The following is a 21142-nucleotide window of genomic DNA, read 5'->3' on the forward strand; positions in this document are numbered from 1 at the left end:
AAAGGACGATATGGTGTCGTATCGGTCGAATTTCATGCAGCATTCCAGCGTCGGACAGCAAAGAAGGCCGACGAGGGTGATAAGGGAGCGTGTTCTGTACCTTCTATTTGGGTCAGAGGCTTAGGCGCCACCCGCGACCGACTCTTCCTCATTCGCGCATTCCAGCGAATCCGATTCTGAACTTCTGGTCGCTATGTATGCCCTCTGAGATCCCTCAAAGATGGAGGAGAATCCTGGATCCTCCTCCGTGAGACTGCGTCCGCGCTTCAAGCTCCTCTAGAGAGAGTGAGCTGGTCTGCTATCCTCAAGAGATCGTATTTTTCACCATGGACACGTGAGCTCATCGAAGGGAAGAGATCCCATGTCTCCATTACATTTATTCTTCATCCATTCTATCCATCGGAAAGTTAAGTTTATATGATCGTATTACAGCCGAAACGTTGAGATTAGTTCCAGTATCCAAAGTTTGAAATCGAGATACACTGAGAAGGGGGAACATTTTGCTCGGGAATTCTCTCAAGGTGATCGGCTAACGGAGTTGCAAAAATTACAATTTATTGAGAAACCTTCCCCGTCGCTATACATGATGTTTCAATCGACATATGGATTCCATCCGAACTTGTGTGTTATTTTTCTGAGAGCATCCACGCAACGACCCGCCGCTCCATCTCGCTCGGAACACGATTTCGATATTCCACATTCATCGATACCTTTTCTTCTTGAGTTCCAACAACCGACGTACGTCAGAGATGTTCCGGGGAGATGATCCTCTTAAGCACATGGTGCAGTTTTGGTACGTCAAAATAATTTTCATGAGCGAAATGATTGGCTATCTTCACGAACAATCCGCGGATGTATGTATATTAACGATTGCCTCCGGGGGGAGCCCAGGTCAGCCGCTCCTCGTAGAACTTGATGACGACCTGCAACGGATAGGGGAGTCCGGTCATTTCCCTTTTCGTCGAAAGCCACGGAAAGCCAGTTTCCGAAATAAGGATTTGTACATTAAGTTCATCGCGCATCCGGCATCTCACCTGAGGACATTTGATGTTGGCCTGAGCTGCCGAGACCAGATCGGCTTCATCGACGCCTTTCCATTTCAACAGAAACATCAGTTCTCCTGATGAGTCCGTAGCACCAATGATCTTCTCAGGTTCGAGACCACGATCAAACCCTTTGGGCTTACAACTTTCACTCGGTACTTTCGGTGGCGTTTTCTTGCCTGAATTTTCCCCACCGTTTACGGGGAGTCTTTGGGACGGTGCCGCCTTCCGGACTTTGATCACGTCCTATAACGAAGAGGTCAGCTATGAATGGGACGGCCTCCGCGGAAAAAACATTCAGGTCATGCACGTAATCGCACATGAGGTGCGAGTTGTCTCGGAGCTCGATGTGTCTCACTTTCTTTGCCGTGTCCTTCTTTTGTTCTTGCTCGAAAGCTTCTATCAGTTCCTGACAATCCAAGTTTTCCTGTGGTTCCCAGGTATTGTCATCGTCGCCGTACCCTTTCCATTTGAGGAAGTATTCCACCTGCAATGTCGAGGACCAAGATTGAATGAATGATATAGATGAACATGTCGAGCGTGGAGCTAATCCTGGTACAACTCAGAGAATTAAGGAGAGCGACCATCCAGTCTGAATTCCGAATTGAGTTTCATTCCTCCCCATTTCGTTCCAGTGCGAGGCTGCTCGAGATGAGCATCGAAGAAAAATGTTCAATGTCGCCACTTCCAAGCCAGTCGACGCTGATGGCTGTTTTGTTGTCGCTCGATCCAAGAATAATTTATCTTAGCTTCGTATGCGGATGCCCTCTGATCTACTGGGGAGCTTTCCAGCGTTGAATCAGCTCTGGCTGGTCGCTACGGCACCGATTGTACTTCTGACTGCCGATTATTTCATTACGATTCCAAACCGCTGCATTACCAGAAGATCCAAGACTTGAGGATCGGAGCTCAACTTTGTTTTTCTCCACGTTCGAGGGAGATGGGCGGTCGCATCAGTTCTCGATCGACCACAATGACTCAGAGCTTCCAAGTCCACCGATCCCACTTCTGAGAGCATCTCCTCGTGAAAGTCAAGGGATGGTACTGCCCCGCCAATCGACGCCATCAATCACGCGTTCCTGATCTGGATATGAATTTCCACGTTCGGTCTTATGCACCCGACTAAAGGAAGATATAGGAGTTGACTCTGATTCAAGTTCAACATTCTCGCGTGACTCTTACGAGTCAACAGAAGCCTGCGGTGATTGACATTCTTGACGACAATTGATCAGAAAATACTCAAGTCGGACCGAAGTAATCGAAACCGCTACCGCGCCGGAAATCGAGAAGAAAAAGAGAGCCCGGCACCTGTCTGGTGGAGCTCGAATATTGTTGTGGTCAACGGTCGGAGGATTCCATCGCTTTCTGCAGCGCTCACCTTGTTATTATTAATTCGTTTAGCGAGGACTTTCTCCACCACGTACTCCTCGTCCGACATCTTTTCAACAGAGAAAATGACGATCGGAGCTAAACTTCTAACAGAGTCTTTTGTACTGCACAGAAGGAGAAGGATCGGTGGATGTAGTGACTTCCGACTGCATGCACCAAGTCTTAGACGCTCTCGCTTAAATGGCGGGCAGATGTAGCAACGCAACTTGAGGCTTGTAATGCAAACATAAACTTCGCCTCTTTCCCCCGATTTTCGAGCTCGCCCATCTCGTCGCTTCAGATGAAGAGTTCGGATTAGTCGCAAAATGAGTTTCCTGCAAGAGAAATCAATCAAATTGCCTGAAATCCCGAATCTTCTATGTGCCGGAATCCGGCGCCAAAATTCAAATTATCGGTCATTCAGTCAGAGACCGAAAGAGGGTGAGTCACGAGGGAGCGACCCTCTGACGAAACGCTCCGAAGATCCCGAGGATTGGTCGGGGGATTTCAATCAGGGTTCGATATATACATAATCTCGGGCGATAGTAGAAGTTATTGAAGTTCGGCCCCGGATGTGAATCATGATCCTCATAAGATTTCCCTGCCGATGTACAATGAGCTCGAGGTTGTTAAAGGGTTTTCATAGATCAGAAACGAGGATTCTCATTCGGGAAATAGCCGTGGGTTGTCGTTTGACCGCTGAGAATGATTTCCTGGGGAATTCCGCGCATTCTCGCGGTGGAACAGGAGCGAGGATCCTCAGACCATTGAAGTGCCAGTCTACAAACAGCTCCTCATTCAACATCCAATTCCTTTCTGTCTCGGAGTTGCCCTTGAGAGTGAAGCTTGTGGAGTATCCGTCATTCGAAACTTCTAAGGATTCTTTACTCAAATGCAGATACATCGTCGATATCGATCGATTTGCGGCACTCCGAATTCCAGCCCACTATCCTGCATTCACATTCGCGATATGCCATGGCCTCTGCCTGTGAGCTCTTCCTCTGGGAATTATTGGTAGTGGGAGAATTCACCGAACTGGAATTATGCGTCTGATCTGGGGTCGGCTCCTTGACGGAGCTCTTTGAAGTTCACCCAGGAACATTCCCGTCGCTCTGCGGGAATCGATAAATCCCTCAATGGAGAGAAACGCGATGACCCCATGTCTGCAGGAATGAAATGTGGACCATCTCTTAGATTCCTTTTGGATTCCCGAGACTTTTGCCTCGAAGGGAAATCGCGCACCCCTTGGACGAGGGAGATTTTCGCGAAAGCCTGGGGATCCCGTATCCCGCCGGGTTGGCCCTTCAACTCTAGCTGCCCTCGAGCAACCCAGCCGGCTCGGAACTGGGGTTTCTTTCCTTGCCTCAGACATGACGTGGCGCATTTTGCTTGTGGCGTAGAATAGACCCGCGATCTTTCTCGCCCTCGGTCTCGACCATCTTCTTTAGAGCAATAATTATATCTTGGAGCATAGATATCCATGGATCAATGCTGCTCCGCGGCCCTGGAATCCAGATGTAGATTACGCTGGGAATATCCACCCAGACGAGCTTCAGCTGCGCGGTGCTCAGCCATCCATGGAGAGATTTCAATTCTTCGACCCCAGATCGAATGTAGTTGCCCCGACTAGGGGCGTAGTCCTACGCTAATATATCATTCCTCCCTCGGGAATCGGGATCGATCGGAGTGTTCTGGGGAAAATTCCATTTTCCCTTCTGACGGTCGTTCCTCATGGTGATGAAAAGCGTAGACTTCTGTCATCAAATTCAGTGCTTTCGTTGGAGATGGGTTCTGGAAAAAAAGTCGAGAGCTCGCTACTTAGGAACTTCATCTCTTATCGGCCTACAGAGCGAATTCGATAAATATTTCGACGCTGGGGACATCGAAGAAATCTGACCCGAGAGGTGTCCCCCTGGTAGTATTGTCCGCTTGATCGGGGACGAATCGATCTCGCTCGGTTCTCAAGAATAGCATTTCCATAGAGACTATGGAAAATCGGTTCTGCCTCCCGGGATTCGGATTTTTCAATAGGGAAAGACATCCTTCGGACTTGTAGTCACAAAACAGAGGGGTTCACCGAGACCATTCTCCGTTACGGCCTACAGTCCCCGAGGAATTCGAAAAGACCGCATGCGGAACCACCTAGTATAAGGACACTGGTCCGCGTCAGTGCAGCAGAAATGGTCCCCGTCAGTGGCGGACCTGAGGGGGGGGGCGGTACGCCCCGGGCGGCACTTTCAGAGGGGCGGCATTCCAGACGATTTCAGAGCCGCGACCCGAACGAATCGAAGCTCTGAGACTTGAAGATTTTTCTCGCCTTCGGTTTCATCGTAACGGTATCCCGCGCGAAGAGAGAGAGCGTCCTCGAAGACGCCGAACGTCGCATATGGTGTGATGCACGATGTTTGCAACTCTTTCCGCAATCTCGAATCTCGTCAGACCATTCTCTTCAAGACTTTTCCTGCCACCCATGTTGACCGGAAACCGTACGCAACGGGTCACCTTGACTACCGGGACTGAGGCGCGCCGGCGTACCTCATGGCAATAGGAGAGCGTAAATTTTACGGAGACCCTCAAACCTCGAGATTCGAATGAAAAATCGATTGAGAAGGTTCAAAAGCTTTGAATGTATTGATTATATCATGATTGAGTAAGAGACATCGAACAATGCTCATCTCATAAGTAAAATAGTACAATGGAGGCTGAACACCAGATCTTAAGTGTCGCGCCCTCAATGCGATTTGACGAAACAAGGAACGCACGGCCATTTCTCGAATTCTCCACACATTGTATTCACTCTTTCGAGGCCTTGAGCAGCACTTCTACCCTGGGAAGCCGTGATCTTGGCGTAGCAGTCTTGGCATCTGCCTCTTTTCTTTCGGGTCCTCCTGTCCGAGCCCTCGCTTCGGATTAGCTCGTGACGTTCATCTCGACGTGGCATCAGAGGCGTCGGGGTACGGTCTTGAATCCCGAGAAAATCCTGCACGATCATTTCTCGGAAGTTTTTCATCGTTATATCGTTCCCCGTGAGCTCATTGAAGATGATTCTCGAGTTGACAGCAGCCGTTTGAGCAGGATTTTGAAAACAACCTTGTGGTTTGTGGTACCATCAGATGCTCTTTCGAAGCGGAGATTGGGAGCTAGCCATATGATCTGACTTATCCACACCCTTTTTGGTCTTGTTATACTCTACTATGGCCGCTGGGTTGGCCCTTTCGACGCCCAGCGCCTCGTCGTGACTGACACAACGTCACCATTCGTAGATCATGCTTAGTTGTGAGGAAATACATGTCTCGTTTACCTCACCATTTCCCCACAACTATACCCTCGTTTGACATTCTCCCAACAACTTGACCTCGAGCTAAGCGTGAGTTGACAACGCTTTTGGGTAGACGCTCTCTATCGCTGCGCAGAGTTCCCAGGCATGTGTTTTCCTCCGTAGGAGGTTCTTCGCGAGAGGCACGGAGGTGAACTAGTTATCCGCTGTCAGGGTCCGTCCGGCATCGAGATATGGCTCCGCACGGAGCGCCCCATTTGGGCGCGACCGTTTGGGCGCGACCGTTTAGGCGCGGCTGTTTAGGCGCGAGCCATTTGGGCGCAGAGCCGTTTAGGCGCGAGCCATTTGGGCGCAGAGCCGTTTAGGCGCGAGCCATTTGGGCGCGAGCCATTTGGGCGCGAGCCATTTGGGCGCGAGTCATTTGGGCGCAGAGCCGTTTGGGCGCGAGCCATCAGGACGCAGAATTGTTTGCTCGCGGAAGTCTTGGCTGCCCGGTGAACGGCTTACGGTTTATCACCAATTCTCGTCCCAATCGCTCGGTTCCAGTGGAACGACAATCTGGATCACGACTAGACGGAAACGCCGGAAGTACTTCCCCGTAGGCTTCCGAGAGCGAATCCTGAGTTCTGAGTGGATCCATCTGCGTATGAAGATTATCATGCTCTTGGCGAGAAAAAAAAATAGCGCTCGATACGAACACGGACGGCATCGGAGATGCATCCTATTCTTTAACTTAGGTCTTCGAATTCTCCGCTCAAACCATACTATTCGGGATGAGCGAGTTGTTAGGCTTATCTAAACGTATCGACATTTGGACGCGCGAGGCATTGACGTGTCACGTTACTCTGACTCCGACGATTCAGGGGCAGTCTGCGGTCCGCTGTTCGATGCCTGCATCCTGAAATTCCTAGCCAGCCCACGCAAGTAGTCCACCGTGGTCCTCTGACCGAATTCTCTCACAATTTTGAGAATTCGCTCATCGGCGGAGACGTACTTACTTCGCTTCGGTTCTGGATTGTGACCTGCGACGTATCTAGCATAAGTTACATCTCGACTCTGTTGGACTTTCCGGATACCGTCTATGAACTTCCAAAGACTAGGATGATCCACCCCAAACTCGCCCTGCAAACGTCTATGGGCTGCTTCGGCGAAATTGTTCGTCCGAGCTTCACCGTCCACTGTTCGTTGGTAGACGGACCACATTGCGATGGGGAAGCGAGCAGGGGCGCGGACGATTTCTGCGCCGGGAGCTAATCTCAAACGGCCGATGTAGTTATCTTCGAAATAGTTCAACACGGGCATCAGTTCTTCTGGCAATTCTGGCGCTAGTTCGCTCATCGCGGTATTGATGTGTGCCGGCGGAACAAAAGCGAGAGCTGGGATCATCCGAGCCGACAACGAGAAATCCGGATCTCGGTTGTACCGTTGAATGAGACCAATATCTCCGAGCTTCGCTTTCATGTTTTTGACTAGATGAAAGAGGCACCCGTTGATTTCAGCATTCGGGAAGACACTCCGGAACCCGTTGACGAGAGCCAGTTCGAAATCGACCGAGATTTGCATCGGATTAAACTGAGGCCACTCTTGATGCAGGAGTTCGACCATTCTGGTGTACGTAGCCTGGCTCTTGTTTGGAAGGAGAGCGTAGCACACAGGAACGACGAATCCCGAGCGCTCTGCCAGGACTGCGAACACCTGCTGGAAGAGCTTGGGAGCCAGACTGAATGTACCGTCGACGTAGATTTTGTCGACCAGTCCGATCCAGCTAGCAACCGACTCGCGGCCGAATATCAGGATTCTTTCGTCGTCTCCGAGACCCGAATCCCCGATCAGGAAACGCTCTGACGTTCCTGGTGTGGGCTCGTAGACTGCATAATCCTCTGGAATGATTATGAGACTTCGATGGGTGGGCAGCGCGGGGGCGCTCGCACAGGCCTTGCGAACACGATTGACTACTTTAGCTAAAACGCGATTCGAAGGGAACTCCATCTGAACAGCCAGAGGCGCTCCACTTTGAACGCTGTTGATGACCTGTCCGGGCGTCTCTTGTCGTTTCTTCCGCACGACGCTTCATCGCCGTCCTCCTGCCTGCGATTTCCACTCCTGCCGCATCCGAAGGATCACTATGAGATCCTGATACCTTAACGACTTCACCATTTGCGATGAGCCTGTGCAGACGGACCTTACACGATTTCTTAAACTGACACCTCCAGAATTCCATCGTAAGATCTGAACTGGATCGGTCGAACACGTACATGAAACCATCATGACACAATTTGTCCCGACCTCGATTCGATTTGACTAGAGTTGGGACCGGAGACATTTTCGACAGGATTCTTTCCTCGGACAAGAGGAGAAGCTTCCTAAACTCAGGATCCAGATGTGATTTCACGGCACATAAAAAGTAATAGATGGAAGTTCGAGCAAGGAATTTCCGATGGTTTTTATTGCGCTCGATTCATTCTACGAGGGAAATATTCGAATCGTTCCGGACCTGGTTTGTTGATGTCGCCCTTGCGTGCAGATGTACGATATGAACGAACTCGAGAACGTGGCTTAAGAAAGTCTCTCCAGAGGGAGCAGTCTCAGGAGAATTAGACACTGCGGGCGAAGAGCCACAGTGTTCCCCGGCCAAGTCAAAAAGGCTCTTCGAGCACGAAATTCTGCGCCCAAACGGCTCGCGCCCAAACGGCTCGCGCCCAAATGGCTCGCGCCCAAACGGCTCGCGCCCAAACGGCTCGCGCCCAAACGGCTCGCGCCCAAACGGCTCGGCGCCCAAACGGCCCTGCGCCCAAACGGCCCGCGCCTAAAGAGCCGCGCCCAAACGGTCGCGCCCAAACGGCTGCGCCCAAATGGGGTGCACCGGGCTCCGCAAGTTCTTGAACGATTCCAGATGGGAGGCTCTTCGAAATGCCATCGCTTTTGCCTGTGAAGACTCTCATCCGAAAGGTATAGCCATCCGGGTTGCAGAGCTTGAACACTTTTACCCCGTACTCGTGGCTTCTACCGGGCATGTATTGCAAGAAGGACAGACGACCTCTGAAGGGAATCATGGTTTCATCGATTGTCAGCTTCTCGCCCGGGTTGATCGCTTCACAGAATTTATCTTGAGATAGAGTCAGACTCTTGATGAATTTGTTAGATCGATCAGCGATGTCAGCCTCTTCATTGTCGGAGAAATGGATGAACCGGAGGAGCAATTGAAATCTATTGCGGCTCATTGCTGAGGCAACGAGTTCATTTCGATACAGGCAATCCTCGCGCCAATGGTCGGTTATATTCGGATATTTCACGAGGCCGATGTACATGACGAGGCCGAGGAATTTTCTCATTTCGGTGGGGTCCGAGTCTCTCCATTTTTTCTATCCGCTGTTCGAACTGATCCCTCCAGCTTGGATGAGCCTCCTGGCGCCACGATTTGTCTCGGATGCTATGAGCTCGATAACATCTTGACCGAGGGAAACTCTGTAGACTTGCGCAGGTCGCTGGAAGTCAAGATCTAGCGGGTAGGAAACGTGGGTTTGAAAGAGGTCTCGACCCGAGAAGCTCATCCGGTCCAGGGCATCCTCTCTAACAACGCCCCACACGAAAACGGGGCTCTCTTCCGTCGGCACGTCTTTGGTCTGGTGAGATATTGTGTCGTCGGTGTCGCTGTCTTCGCAGTCCTGGGAGAACTCCGGAGTCGAACCCGAGTAGAGACCTGCTAGACTGTCGCTGGAGGTGTTGAAAAAATCATGCGTCTCCTGATCTCTCACCACTGTGTTGTTTCGCCTCCTAGTAGATCGGAGACTGCGGCTTGGATCTTGGCTGCAACCCGCTTCATCCATGACCTTTTTGACCCACGAGTACGAAGCAAATAAGAGAACAGCGTGCGTGCCGGCGTGATCTGACATGAGTACCTTTTGAATTTGAATTTCCAATATGGCGCACCGCGCAGTAAGAGTCATGACGTCATGACGCAGTAAGTGCCGTAACGGAACCACTTCGTCGTCCTCAGATCTTTGAGAAATGAGAGAGATTATGCCCGCCGCTACCGTTGAGACAACGAAGATGACTTCCCGAAATTCATGTCTGGGAACTGGGAATACTGGAATCCCATACTGTTCTGAGGCCTCCAGCCCCTGACAATTGTACCTGGTGGTCAATCGCGGATCGGAGAAGCCGTCGATACATTGGACTCCTTGGTTTCTGCGGAATCCCGCTCAGCCGGGGAGCCCAAACCTCAAAGCCCGATGAGGTGCGCCGGCGCGCCTCAAGCGTCAGCAAACCTGAGGGCCGCCGGCGCATCTCATAGCAGCGAACGTGTAAAGATCAAACATGAATTTCACTTGGCTCTCCTTATAGTGCGCATTCAATTTCATGAATGAATGATGGACGGGGCAACACCTGATCCAAAGCATAGAATCAGGAAGAGATCGGAGGTGCCAGTCCACCGGCTTTGGGGGCGGCACGATCGGGATCCGCCCCGGGCGGCACTCCGTCAACTTACGCCACTGGTCCCCATGATGGACCGGAATCCTAGGCCGTAAAACTCGCTCGCCGCACCGTAATGTTTGTTCGCATGTCGACCATCACAACACCGACGCATGGAACCTTCTTCCCTTTTCGAGGAGCTAATGGGACGTTCCTGTAAAGGGGCTGGTTGTCAAATTAGCTCGCCACACCGATCGGTCGGTCTCTCTGCCGATGCTCTCTCCTCCCTCTGTCAGAGGCGACTTCCAATCTGCCTGCGATCTCAATCTGGGAGCGATGATAGACGCCTGCGTACACCGTCTCGCATCACCTCTCCTACGATTCGATCGTAGAAACCGAACGCTAAAATACGGCTTTCACCTATACAGCATTTTCGTTAGGAGATTCCCTACGCGAGCGGAAAAAAATTTGAACTTATTCGTCCCTCCGCTTAGGGAGCGATGGCGGCTCTTCGGGAAACCACAATTATTCCTCCACCAAGATAGGCTGCGCGGTCGGCGACCTCTGTAAGCTGTCTCCCCTGCAATACAGCGGTGAATCGCATTCGCGCCATCGTTCGGCACAATCATGGAGCGAATTCTGTTCTTTCTATTCTGCCTACGTTCGTTCGGTACATGTGACATCTCGGGCCCCTCGGGAGAGACCAAAGCCCCAAACGTTGTTCTGATAGTTGTAGATGACTTAGGTTGGGATGATATTGGGCTACACGGGAGTTCTCAGATTCCCACTCCCAATATCGACAAATTGGCTGAGGAGGGTAAGTTTGTTCGATGAATAGCTACAGAATTCGGCGGAGAGACAGAATACTTACGAACAAGTGCAACGGCCGCCCATTTCTGTCTCATTATGTCATCGATGCGCGGGATTCCGCCCAAAACTTCACTCGAGGTTGAAGACCCGTACGCAGAGATCTGATTGTGAGATGTCTGTCAGCGTGACCGTCCTGACCACTCTCCGTTTCGAATTCGTAATGAATGTTGATTAGAGGTGGCCTAGTATTAGAGGGGCTTACAGCGGCAGCGTTCCCGGTGGGGGCGAGGGTGCCATGCCCCCTCCCCCGAAATCTTCATCCGTGATGCTGGAGCATAGGAGCGGGTCTCCATTTAGGACCCTTGGCCCCCCGAAATCAGACGTTGAGCTGCGGCGGTACGAGGCGGGGGCTATCCCATAAGAACTCCCGAGGAGGTCGAAGTCTTCGTAGAGACGGAGCCACGCCACTCTTTCAGTGAATTCCGGCAACGAACACAGAATGTGGATACTCTTTCCGGGCGTGAAGAAAAATTTCTTCAAGGCTGCTAGGACACTCCATCGAATTCGAGCCTTACTCAGAGGGCGAAGACAGATAATAATCGGAAATGGTTGCCAGGGGTGGTGCTGGATAATTACTACACTCAACCTATATGCACTCCATCCCGTGCTTCTCTGATGACGGGAAAGTATCCTGTACGTCTGGGTCTCCAACATGACGTCATCTCCGCGGCGACACCTTTCGGTCTGCCTTCGAACTTCAAGATTATGCCCCAATACCTACACGGTGAGCGATGAGTGGCTTTCAGGGAGCCAATTCATGTCTCGGAACATGAGTGAGTATTCCTGCCGCTCTTTCCGCTCCGCAGACAAAAACTACGACTGTCATATCGTCGGTAAATGGCACCTGGGACACAGTCGGTCGGAGTTTCTCCCGACTCGGAGGGGCTTCAAGGATCATTTCGGCTACCGCCTCGGTAGCAGCGATCATTACAGCCATTATGGAGCGGACGATTCGGATGTTCCGGGTTCACTCTTCTATGGATTGGACCTGTGGCACAATGAAGTTCCGGCTAAAGAGTTCAATGGGAAATATTCGACCGATATTTACACTCACCGGAGTACCGACATATTGCGGGTACGTGGCTTCCGGCTCAGATTCTTCCCGCATTTCTTCGCGACAGAATTGCAGGATCATTCAATACGGAGGCCCTTGCAGATGCACAACAAGTCCCGACCGCTCTTCCTCTACCTCGCTTATCAAGCAGTCCACGCAGGGAACCCGGATCAGGCCCTTCAAGCTCCTCAATCAATCGTAGACAGATTCAGCTCGTCGATCAGGAATGACCGACGTAGACGCTATGCAGCCATGGTGAGTCCTTCCTGGTCTTCCCTTATTCAGTTTGAAAGATACCGACCGGTTTAATCGCTCTTCATAGGTATCGGCGGTGGACACCGCCATCGGGAACGTCATGGGTGCTATTCGAGCGAACGGCTTTGCCGGGAACACCTTGGTTTTCTTCACCAACGATAACGGGGGCCCCATTAACGCCAATGATCGATCCCCCGGCTCTAATTATCCTTTGAGAGGTGAGGTGTCCGAGAGATCCTCTCGAGCTCACTGGGAATATCTGCGTGTGCTCATGCTTATTCCATCGTCGATCATCCGAGACCTTCTCCTATCCGGAGTATCCACGTATGTTTCAAGTTACGGGCATCATTGTCGCTTTTCAAGAGTGGGTTCGGCCGAATCTCATTACAGCGGGAAAGTTCACACTCTGGGAAGGTGGTGTGAGAGGGACGGGAATCTTCTGGGCCCCGCAGGTTCTGAAACCTGGGAAGTTCGGCGGTCTTTCTCACATAGTCGACGTTCTGCCGACCATTCTCAGCGCTGCGGGAATGTCGTCAGTCCCTGAGCTGGATGGTGTGTCTTTGTGGAAAAGTCTCTCTGAGAAACGCAGTGAGAATCCTCGAACCGAGTGAGTGACTTTTCTTCCTCTGCCCCATCGAGGAGAGCATCATGGTGACTTTCCTGTTATAAGAGCTCCCTCTCGACTCAACTTCCACGCAGGCTCCTGCTGAACATCGATCCTGTTGATCACACGGCCGCATACAGGCTGGGTGATTTCAAGTTGATCAAGTCCAACGGTCTGATGGACGGCTGGTTCCGGACTCCGGATGCTGCCAATCACAGCAGGACGATAAAATGCAAACTCGACGATCCGGTGTTTATATGCAGAGGAGTTGACAGGCCGTGTCTATTCAATATTGCTGAAGATCCCTGTGAACAAGATGATGTTTACGCGGACAACCCCGATATTGTCAAGGTGAGCCCAAGATGAGCTGACGTCCGATAATGCAGATGATGTTCTCGCAGTCGCTATATGACCTCCTAGCTTCTGCGGGGCTTTTTCCATGACCGAGGGATGGAAGGTGAACTTTCCAATCCGATGAGTTACAAGTTTACAAGCCCATCGATCGGTGCAGGAAATCATGGAGAGACTCCATCGTTATCGGCATGAGATGCACCCTGTGGAGGATAAGAACGTCACCCGTTTAGCCGATCCTGCGAGATTCGACTACATCTGGATGCCCTGGGAGGACTTGAACTTTCGAAACTCATAGCTGTGATAGAATCGAATTCGGATAAATTTGCTCGAAAAGAGGGGCGTGGATAAATGCTCAATGTTTTCAAAAGCTTTCTCCTTGAGAGTCCTAGAATTTCCTTAACGCGAAGCCAGAAGGGGGTTCCGAATATATCCATAATCTCTTTGCTTTCGGAAGAATCGACCAGACAGGATATTCTGAGACCAGTTCGAGTTTCGTGTGTGAGGGCTGAACGAGGCAATCGAAAGTGGTCTCTTTGAGGAGCTCGAAGGGCGACTTCAGACGGGAACATTTTTAGAGGAAACGAGTCACGAGTTCTCAGTAACCATGACAGCGGACTCACAACACGGGAATGCAGGTCGCTCTCGGACCGCACTCTTGAAATGGCCGGACGATGGCAGAACTCCATTTAATTGGTCAGATAGAGTCATTCGAAGTTCAAGAAACTGGTAGAGGTTCTGCGTCCTTCTACTGTGACTATAGATTAGTGTTCGGTGAGGGGTGGGCACACTTGGAAGGAAGTTTCACCGGGAGGACTCAGACAACGCGCGATCGGATCGAGCCGCGAGCCGTGTGGAACCACCCTTTGGACAGTCACCTGATAACCAAAACATTTCAGAGTAAGGCTCGGAGAGAAATTTTGAGTATTCTGAACTACATCCAAGTAAACCGACAGCCCTCAGAGTCCTCAACGCATCCCTCGGAAACGTATTTTCCCATCCTTCCAGACTGGCCCCGCATCGTTTTCGAAGTTTGGAAAACCGATTCCCTGAACCGGTCCGAAATTTTCGGCTACGGGGTTGCCCACCTGCCCTGCAAGGCTGGTTTCCATAATCTGACGGTGCCCGTGTGGCGGCCTGTCGGCTGCAATGCTGAAGAAGTTCAAAGACAATTCTTGGGTGGAGGATATGAAATAACAAACTTCGACGCTCTGGCTGCCGGTACCGAGCGATACAAACTCCTGACGTCTGGCACGGGCGTTATCCGTCTGGGAATCTCGATAATCTTGAGGAATTTGAGCAAGTTCGGAGTGCGCACAAGCTGAACGATGAGAGCCTTCATCGTGGCCGTCGTCATTGTCTGTCTCGCCGGGGGCGGTTCAGCTCAGATCACGACGACGCAGACTCCAACCACCACCGCGGCTCCACCGACGTCCAAAAAAGCTCAATCAACGCGTACATGCGTCAAAAGCGTGTGGTGCTATTGCGATCTGAGCAACCTGTGCGAGTTGGGTTGCTGCTGCGATCCAGACTGCGAACGAACTGTGACGGACGCCTTCGAAAACGGTTAGCGTTCTTCCTCGGCCCCATCGTCGTATCTCCGAGTACGCTCTCAGCACTGACGCCTTCCGTTTCCAAGACTGCGAGCCGTTCTAATCGGGAAGATGTCCTTACAGAATGTCCGTGTGAAGTGCCCAACGAATACGACGTTCCGTATTGCAGCAATAGCGATATTCTAATTTCGAACCAGACGCATCTCATCAAGAGATCCATCGGTGGATTGATCTGTCTAGTAGACGATCACGTGTACAAAAAAGACTCCTACACCGAGGGGGTAAATATTCTCCAGGAAAGCCTCGTCGCGAAACATTATTCCCCCTCAGCTAAGGCCTCGGTCTCAAAGCCATTCCTTTGGCGAATCTTTCAGAAACCCCTAACAGCGGACAAGTTTGCGGAAAAACTGAAATACCTCGAAGCCGTCGGGGAGTTCCACAATCTGCATGCAGATTATGATCACAGCGCTGATTCCGCTCACGAGAGGGGTTTGAGAGAAGGTGACCCATTGAAAATCAAACTCGCCACCGGAGCGACGCGAAATTTCGGTCGGTACTTGGAACTCTAGACTCTAGAAGATATGGATCATGCCTTATCGCATGCAGAATGGAATAGGATACCTGCAACGAGCAATCGTACGAGACTTACCTCCACACATTCTGTTTCGGGAACGAAACCCTCGTGTGGTTGCCATCGATGAACGAAAACCTCATTTCAGGTATCCCAATCGCAATGGGAGGCGATAAATGCGATGCGATAGCCACGATCCAGTTCCTGAAGCCACGGAGCTCGAGATGCATGACTCAGTTCTCATGCGAGAATCCTTTCTCACGAATGGAACACTTCACAGGAGTGGGTTTCGTGACGCGGAATTCGAAATTCGTCGAACCTCTCGCCGAAATCTGTTTCCCGAACAAAGACTGCGCTGTTCATAGCACCCCCGACCTCACTGAATGCTCGTACATTCACAAAGTCGAATATCGAATCGTGCACAACGGAACACTCGGTGTTCAGGATGTTTATATATTTGTGCACCGCAAAGAAAGTCCCCCTCCCGGAGGAACCTGGGTGCCCATTCAGATCGATGTTATTTTCGAGACGAAGCAGGACGCAACCGTGCGACTGAATGGAGGTCCGATAGAGCGTAGTGGGAACCCTGGCTACATCTTCGGTAAACCGGTCCTTGCCAAAAACGGGGATTCCTCCACGAGACCAGTGTCCGCTCCCTTTAAAGACTGCACCGACAGCGAGGGACGAATCGTTCTGTTCGGAGAGAACGTCGAAACGGCTTGCCTGTACCCGTCGTGTGGGGAACTCGCAGAACTCCTACCGGCAATGCTTACGGGGGATTCTTCCGGATTCATCGGGGCATACGGGAGCTCCGACGCTCGAATGGTAGAAGATTGGGTCCCGGTTGAAGAAAACGCCATCAATTTCAATGAATCATGTGCGTACAGAGTTGAAGTTATTTTCGCCTACATGAGGACGCAGTTCACCATAAATCCTCAGAACCGTATCGTGTATGCGCGTGTGAGGTACACGCCTCTTCGGCACCCGCTGCCGTTGGTCGAAATGACGGTGGACTTCGTTGATGTAAGTTCGACCCCAGAAGTCAAGTACGCTGGACCTCCGATAATAGACATCAAGCTCCCTGAGGATTTCTTCTACCCGTTGCACTTGGGGACCAGCAGCTCTACTCTTCTACACCCGAGACAAGCTGGTGGGCTCATCGGCTTGTTGCTCTTGGTATCGAGCTGGGCGCGACAATCGATTTCATTCGTTTGAACACTGTACATTCCTCATAGACACGATTGAAGAGAGGTGTAATAAAATTCGGATCGCCCTCTTTGAGTCGGATCCATTTATTTACAGTCTGCCGCGGTCGAAATCATGATGAAACCGATATATAGGAGGGCTCTTCAAAAAACTATATAACTTCAAAAAATGATCACCACTCGAGTTTGAAACGATCCATCAACTTTTGCTGGTCCTGGAGATCCATCTGAACTTTCTTCCGCATGTAGAAAATGGGACAATCCCTCGAGGTGCACAGCACCTCTTCGTGAAGGCTCCCGGTGCATCTGGAAGCAAATACTATCGTCACGAGATCGCTCCGAGTCCCTCAGAGCCTCGAAGATGGAATCTGAGCTCAAGATCAAAGTGAGTCTGAGGGACGCGCCGAGCAGTACGAACTTACCTTTGACACTGGGTCCACAATTTGGAGAACTTTTCCTCCAATTTATTGAGAGACACAACCTCAGTCATGTATACTTCGTTGGCTCGTTTATCGCAGTGCTCACAGACTGCGCCGTTTTCTCGGTTGGACGACAGCACTGCCTTGCAACCGATGCAAGTCGCCTTCTTCTTCGTGAACATCGCCAGTGCTCCGACCTTGCTGTGAACAACCGCTTTTGACCGCGTATGATCGCCGCGCAGTAGCTCACTCGCGGCCTTACTTTCCCCCAGAATGGGCTCGAAAATCCGTAGCAGAGGCTTTGAAATCTGATTCTCGAGATAGTACTGGGTATCGATGGGAATGTTGTTCTCCAAAACGTAGATCGGGTCCTCGGATTTCAAGTAGGCCGCTGTACCTTTCGAAGCAGCTATGATAACATACGGCACCCGGTCGCCGAGTTTGGGAGCACTGCCCGCGTCACGTTTCATCATCCGATTCGCCAATTCGACGTGGGCTTGCTTGCCCGCGTATTCTTCTTCCGTTTTCGTCAGCTCCTGGAAAAAGGGAAGGGGGATATGGAAAACGGCTCGATGTATTACTGAGCTCCCTCGGGCCCGAGTCGCCGGAATCAGGAGCTACATCTACGGATTTCTCTCCAAATATTGATCGAACCTTAGTTATGACGAGCTGCGAGATGTCGATCCGGTTACATAGAAGATCCGCTATTGTCTGCTTGGCGAAATTCACAGCCCCTTTCGGATCCCTGCGGAAAGGGATAGAGAGGAATAACTTCATCCATGGCAGTAAAGAGAATTTGGACAGTACCCCTTTCCAGCATTCCTGTTCCATTGGGCTAATGAATATTGTCGATCCACTCACTTCTCGATCAAGATTTTCTCGAGACACGTGTTGATCAGGTTGGCTACGAGAGGACAATTATCCCTCCTGACGGTCTCGATACCTTTGCAGTCCATCTTATCGTGCTTGTCCGGTCTGGTGTACAACAATCCGGCGTAGCGTTTCTTGTTGATCAAGAGGTACGGATAGTAAACCTTTTCGAATTCGAGTTTGATCGGCTTCACGAATTTCGACGTCACGTATTCGGCCGCCTCTCTGCCCAGGTCCATCGCTTCGTCCAATTTATCCACTCCGAACTTTATCATCACCGAGTCGGTGTCACCGTATATGACTTTCGCGTCGTATTGGAAGCCATTCTTCTGACAGTACTTCGCTTCGACCTCCCTGGCGGTCTCGTCGATCATTTGCCGCCCGAAAGCGGTGGTCGACTGCGAGATAGCGAGACAGGGTAATTTCCCTACCTGGGCCCCGGTGAAGCCATACACCGAGTTCGCGCTTATTTTCAGCGCCAACTGTCTTCCGTCGAGCACTTTCTTTCTGAAAGGATCTTTTTCGTTCTTCAGATCGGTCTTGGCTTTCTTCCTGGCCGAGAGCAGACTTTCCAGGATGTCTGGGAGCAGGCCTTTTCGGCAAGACGCCTTGACGAAGTAATCACCCGACGGCGTCTTGATGTACTGATCTGGCTTGAGCTGCTCCCTCATCTTCTGGTCGTTCAGTAGGGTGGTATAGCAGAGATTATGAGCCATCATAATCGACGGATACAGCGATGAGAAATCGAGAGTTGCGATCGGAACCGAGTAGTAGCCTCGGGTTGGTTCGATGACCGTAGCGCCCGTGAAGTCGTCTCCAGTTTGGACATTGATCACGGGAAGGATCAGATCCTGTTCTCTCGCCTTACGCAGAAGTTGCGAGACGACTTTAATTTGCTGACCGCGCAGCAGAAGGTATGAGAGGGGAACGCCAGTCACCCTCGCCATTTCCATATAATTGATGATACACATTAATTTCTCCAATAAACGCAGAGGAAGAAGGGCGTCCTTGAGACAGTAAACGGCTAAACGTCTGCGGGTCTGCTCGTCTCCGTTCTGCAGATCGGTGATGATGCTGTGCTGAACGTCCTCTTTCTGCTCCTGGAGGAAGTTGTACGAGACAGCATTCAGTGTATAACTTCTCAGTTTATAGTCCCTCAGCAGAGCCAGCAGGAGATCAAAGTTCACTCGACCCTCCATGGTGACATTTTTGTTCTCTCGACGTCCCATCTGCTTGGATTGAATCATGCTCTCTTTGATGACCGACTCACTCCCTCTGATCCGACCCAAGTAGGGAAAATTTTTCACTTTGAGATGCTTGGCTCGATTGACCAGATACGTGTAATCGAAATTGAGGATGTTGTATCCCGTTATGATATCGGGGTCGACCAATCGGATGAAGGCCGCCCATTGGTCGAGCATCTTCGATTCGGTGTCGAAAGACATAACCTCGACTCCTGGGATGGGAGCACACGTGTCGAGAGTCATGATGTTCCTGATGAAAGGATCTTTCTGTCCCTGACGCACCACCATGGAAGCAATTTGAATGACTCTGTCTTTGTTCGGCTCGGGGAAAATTCCCTTCCGTCCCGCACATTCGATATCGAAGCTGAGCACGCGGAATGGGGCCACCTTTGCGTATTCACCTTCGGCTGGGTGACTGATGAAATCTTTCCAATTAATGTCGGCCTCGTACTGGCATAAGGATGTCTTCTCGCCTTCAGGTCGTAGAGTGTACTTCCCTGGAGACAGGGTGATCCACGAGCATCCCACAGTTTGAGTGTCGACCATGAAACGAATTTCGAAGTCGATGTTTGCCTCGAATGGTCTATAATTGAACGAGGGATGCGAACGAATCGATACCGAGGCACCTTCGAGAAGTCTCTTCGATGGAGCGATCAGACGCGGCAGAGCCACCGTGATCTTGATGAACGGTTCGAGACCCCTGTCTGTGTAGCCGTAGATGTTCTGTTTGTCGACGAGCTCACAGTTGAGCACAGCTTCGGCGACGTTCTTGTTGCCTTTCATATCGCCGAGGACTGCTTGGTTCAGGTTCTTTCGGAATTCCTCCAGACTGCCCTTGTTGAACCCTGGAGGCGCCTGCACGTAGAAATACGGCAGAAAACCATGTACGTGACATAGGACGCTGTGACCTTCCTCGGTGGATCCGAAGACCCGAGTCACAGGCACTAAGCCCGATGTCACCGTAGTCATGCCAGCTTTGATCGGGCCGATGTAATGGTCGAGATCCACTTGTTGGAACTCTAATTTCTGCTCTCTAGTGTCTAGCGCTGGAGCTTCCGGTCTCTTCCATCGCGCGGACATGACTTCGTCTTCTGGGACCTGGGGAAATCAAAAATGATGAGGGATCAACAAGCCTTAATTCATTGTTGGCAAAAGTGAATTTGATTCCTTCGACAAACTATGCTCCCGAAAAGGATTAAACGATCGAAGATCGAGCTCTGTGACTCACTAGAGAAGGGTCCACTTGACTGAAAATTTTTTCTTCCGCTTCACAGTCCTCCATGAGAGCCAGCTCAGCTTCAAAATCGTTGCCGGTTCCTGCAAATCAGTATCGAAATAGATTCGGGGGCTCATGAGATGGCTCCGGGGCCGTGAGGATCGCAGCGGAAATCACTGAGGATGAAATATCATATTCGGAGGGTCGTAATAATTAATCAGATATCAGGAAACTAGTGGTCCGGTGGGAGCATCTCTCCGAATCTCTGACATACCCTCATCGGCGCCGGTTCTGGCCATTTTCGCTGGCCCAGCCTGGCTCGAAAAGCGGCGTTTCTGAGACATTTCCACGGACAAGAATGAAAAACCGAATTGGCGCGCACTGCCAACAAGGATACCCTACAGTAGACGACCGCCTTCGGCCACTGTCTGTTTTGACTTTTGGCGCTTCACAGCTGTTCGTGAAATCGAGCGTGCTGGATTGGGGCTATATGCTCAATATCGGCCGCATTTCTCACCCCTCAACGGGAGATTCAGAACTGAATTATTCGCAGATGCCCGAGACTCTGGATGTCATATCTGTGGGAGGTTACAAGTACCGCTTTTGCGATTTTGGAACACGGTGCCCAGCGCGCGAAAATTCGAATACGGGATCTCGATCCCGACGGCGGAGAGGGGGAAGGTGTCTCCGTTTTCGATCTGGGGAACGGAGTTTTCGATCGAAAGCATTGAAGTTGAGAACCGTTCCGTCTCCTGGAATCGAGTCCGGAGTGGGTGTATTTTGAATTATCGACCGCACCGTTGAAAAGGTACGTACGCTCAGAATCTGG

The 21142-nt window shown here is 51.1% G+C and overlaps 6 protein-coding genes across 6 annotated transcripts; 3 read left to right on the forward strand and 3 right to left on the reverse strand.

Moving 5' to 3' along the window:
- Window positions 1-346: 346 nt before the first annotated feature.
- LOC100908761 (chromobox protein homolog 1) lies at window positions 347-2607 on the reverse strand. Its single transcript, XM_003737430.2, has 4 exons — window positions 2422-2607; window positions 1402-1530; window positions 1035-1289; window positions 347-923 (listed from the first exon to the last, which is right to left on the reverse strand). The coding sequence occupies exons 1-4, from the start codon at window positions 2479-2481 to the stop codon at window positions 864-866; spliced, it is 504 nt and encodes a 167-aa protein (XP_003737478.1). The 5' UTR covers window positions 2482-2607; the 3' UTR covers window positions 347-863.
- Window positions 2608-6528: 3921 nt separating this feature from the next.
- On the reverse strand, window positions 6529-8011 carry LOC100899161 (uncharacterized). Its single transcript, XM_003737449.1, has 2 exons — window positions 7829-8011; window positions 6529-7719 (listed from the first exon to the last, which is right to left on the reverse strand). The coding sequence occupies exons 1-2, from the start codon at window positions 8009-8011 to the stop codon at window positions 6529-6531; spliced, it is 1374 nt and encodes a 457-aa protein (XP_003737497.1).
- Window positions 8012-10728: 2717 nt separating this feature from the next.
- Window positions 10729-13533, forward strand: LOC100899303 (arylsulfatase B-like). The gene is made up of 7 exons (XM_029111102.1): window positions 10729-10918; window positions 11528-11695; window positions 11778-12280; window positions 12348-12498; window positions 12671-12887; window positions 12980-13235; window positions 13396-13533. Exons 1-7 carry the CDS (start codon window positions 10729-10731, stop codon window positions 13531-13533), a joined length of 1623 nt encoding a protein of 540 aa, XP_028966935.1.
- Window positions 13534-13909: 376 nt separating this feature from the next.
- Window positions 13910-14560, forward strand: LOC100899445 (B9 domain-containing protein 2-like). Its single transcript, XM_003737451.1, has 2 exons — window positions 13910-14009; window positions 14244-14560. The coding sequence occupies exons 1-2, from the start codon at window positions 13910-13912 to the stop codon at window positions 14558-14560; spliced, it is 417 nt and encodes a 138-aa protein (XP_003737499.1).
- LOC100899586 (tectonic-3) lies at window positions 14334-16574 on the forward strand. The gene is made up of 4 exons (XM_018638954.2): window positions 14334-14801; window positions 14912-15069; window positions 15163-15337; window positions 15508-16574. The coding sequence occupies exons 1-4, from the start codon at window positions 14564-14566 to the stop codon at window positions 16572-16574; spliced, it is 1638 nt and encodes a 545-aa protein (XP_018494470.2). The 5' UTR covers window positions 14334-14563.
- Window positions 16575-16737: 163 nt separating this feature from the next.
- PolD1 (DNA polymerase delta 1, catalytic subunit) lies at window positions 16738-20718 on the reverse strand. The gene is made up of 6 exons (XM_003737433.1): window positions 20588-20718; window positions 20326-20414; window positions 17845-20195; window positions 17638-17728; window positions 16987-17519; window positions 16738-16870 (listed from the first exon to the last, which is right to left on the reverse strand). The coding sequence occupies exons 1-6, from the start codon at window positions 20655-20657 to the stop codon at window positions 16738-16740; spliced, it is 3267 nt and encodes a 1088-aa protein (XP_003737481.1). The 5' UTR covers window positions 20658-20718.
- Window positions 20719-21142: the final 424 nt, after the last annotated feature.

The sequence above is a fragment of the Galendromus occidentalis genome, unplaced genomic scaffold (assembly GCF_000255335.2).
Source record: "Galendromus occidentalis unplaced genomic scaffold, Mocc_1.1 scf7180000075554, whole genome shotgun sequence".
Lineage (NCBI taxonomy): Eukaryota > Metazoa > Arthropoda > Arachnida > Mesostigmata > Phytoseiidae > Galendromus > Galendromus occidentalis.